We start from the raw sequence: 518 nt of genomic DNA, 5'->3' as shown, positions 1-518 counted from the left end.
CGCGGGCGGGCCCCAAACTAGAACGCGTCGAATTTCCCGCGTTCGCACTCGGCCCGACTAATATCCCGGCGCGGCTAGCTCAACGCAAATAGTCCCCACGGCGCGGCTGGCACCTGAAAAGTTCTGCTTTTTACACTGCTGGCGGCTGGGGGCTTCACGCGGGCGCAGGCGGGGCCCGAACTAGAGCACGTCGAATTCCCCGCGGGCTGGGTCCGGCGAGGCCGATACTTGCTGGCGTCAAGCGAGCGAACATGAACCCACATACATCCCCGACAATGTTGCGTCAGTTGGAAATTTGACAGGCAACATTTTTGCCGCTAAAACCACGCATATGGCCGCGCACCCGGGGCATGCAACCAGCGACTTGATTCAAGAGCCGTTCCAATTCTCGCTCGAGCCGCAAACTTGAGATCTAGCGTGTTCTCTCGTCCGGTAGGGTCATGACTAATTTAGTTGACTTGGCAATAGGAACTCTGTTTCAGTTTTGCAAACACTAATTTGGCCAAGAAAAGGGCAAG

The 518-nt window shown here is 56.8% G+C and overlaps 1 protein-coding gene across 1 annotated transcript in view; it reads right to left on the bottom strand.

The window, feature by feature from the left end:
- Nucleotides 1–237: 237 nt before the first annotated feature.
- AURANDRAFT_72853 (hypothetical protein) overlaps nt 238–518 on the bottom strand; it is a gene marked incomplete at both ends in the record, with an annotated part of 3261 nt that continues 2980 nt past the window's right edge. Inside the window, one exon of the mRNA XM_009044606.1 lies at nt 238–317. Coding sequence (XP_009042854.1) covers nt 238–317 — 80 coding nt within the window. The remainder of the gene's footprint in view (nt 318–518) is intronic.

The sequence above is a fragment of the Aureococcus anophagefferens genome (genome assembly GCF_000186865.1).
Source record: "Aureococcus anophagefferens unplaced genomic scaffold AURANscaffold_508, whole genome shotgun sequence".
NCBI classification, from domain to species: domain Eukaryota; class Pelagophyceae; order Pelagomonadales; family Pelagomonadaceae; genus Aureococcus; species Aureococcus anophagefferens.
Note: the sequence above shows the minus strand (reverse complement) of the source record. Positions and strands in the feature narration are given on the sequence as shown.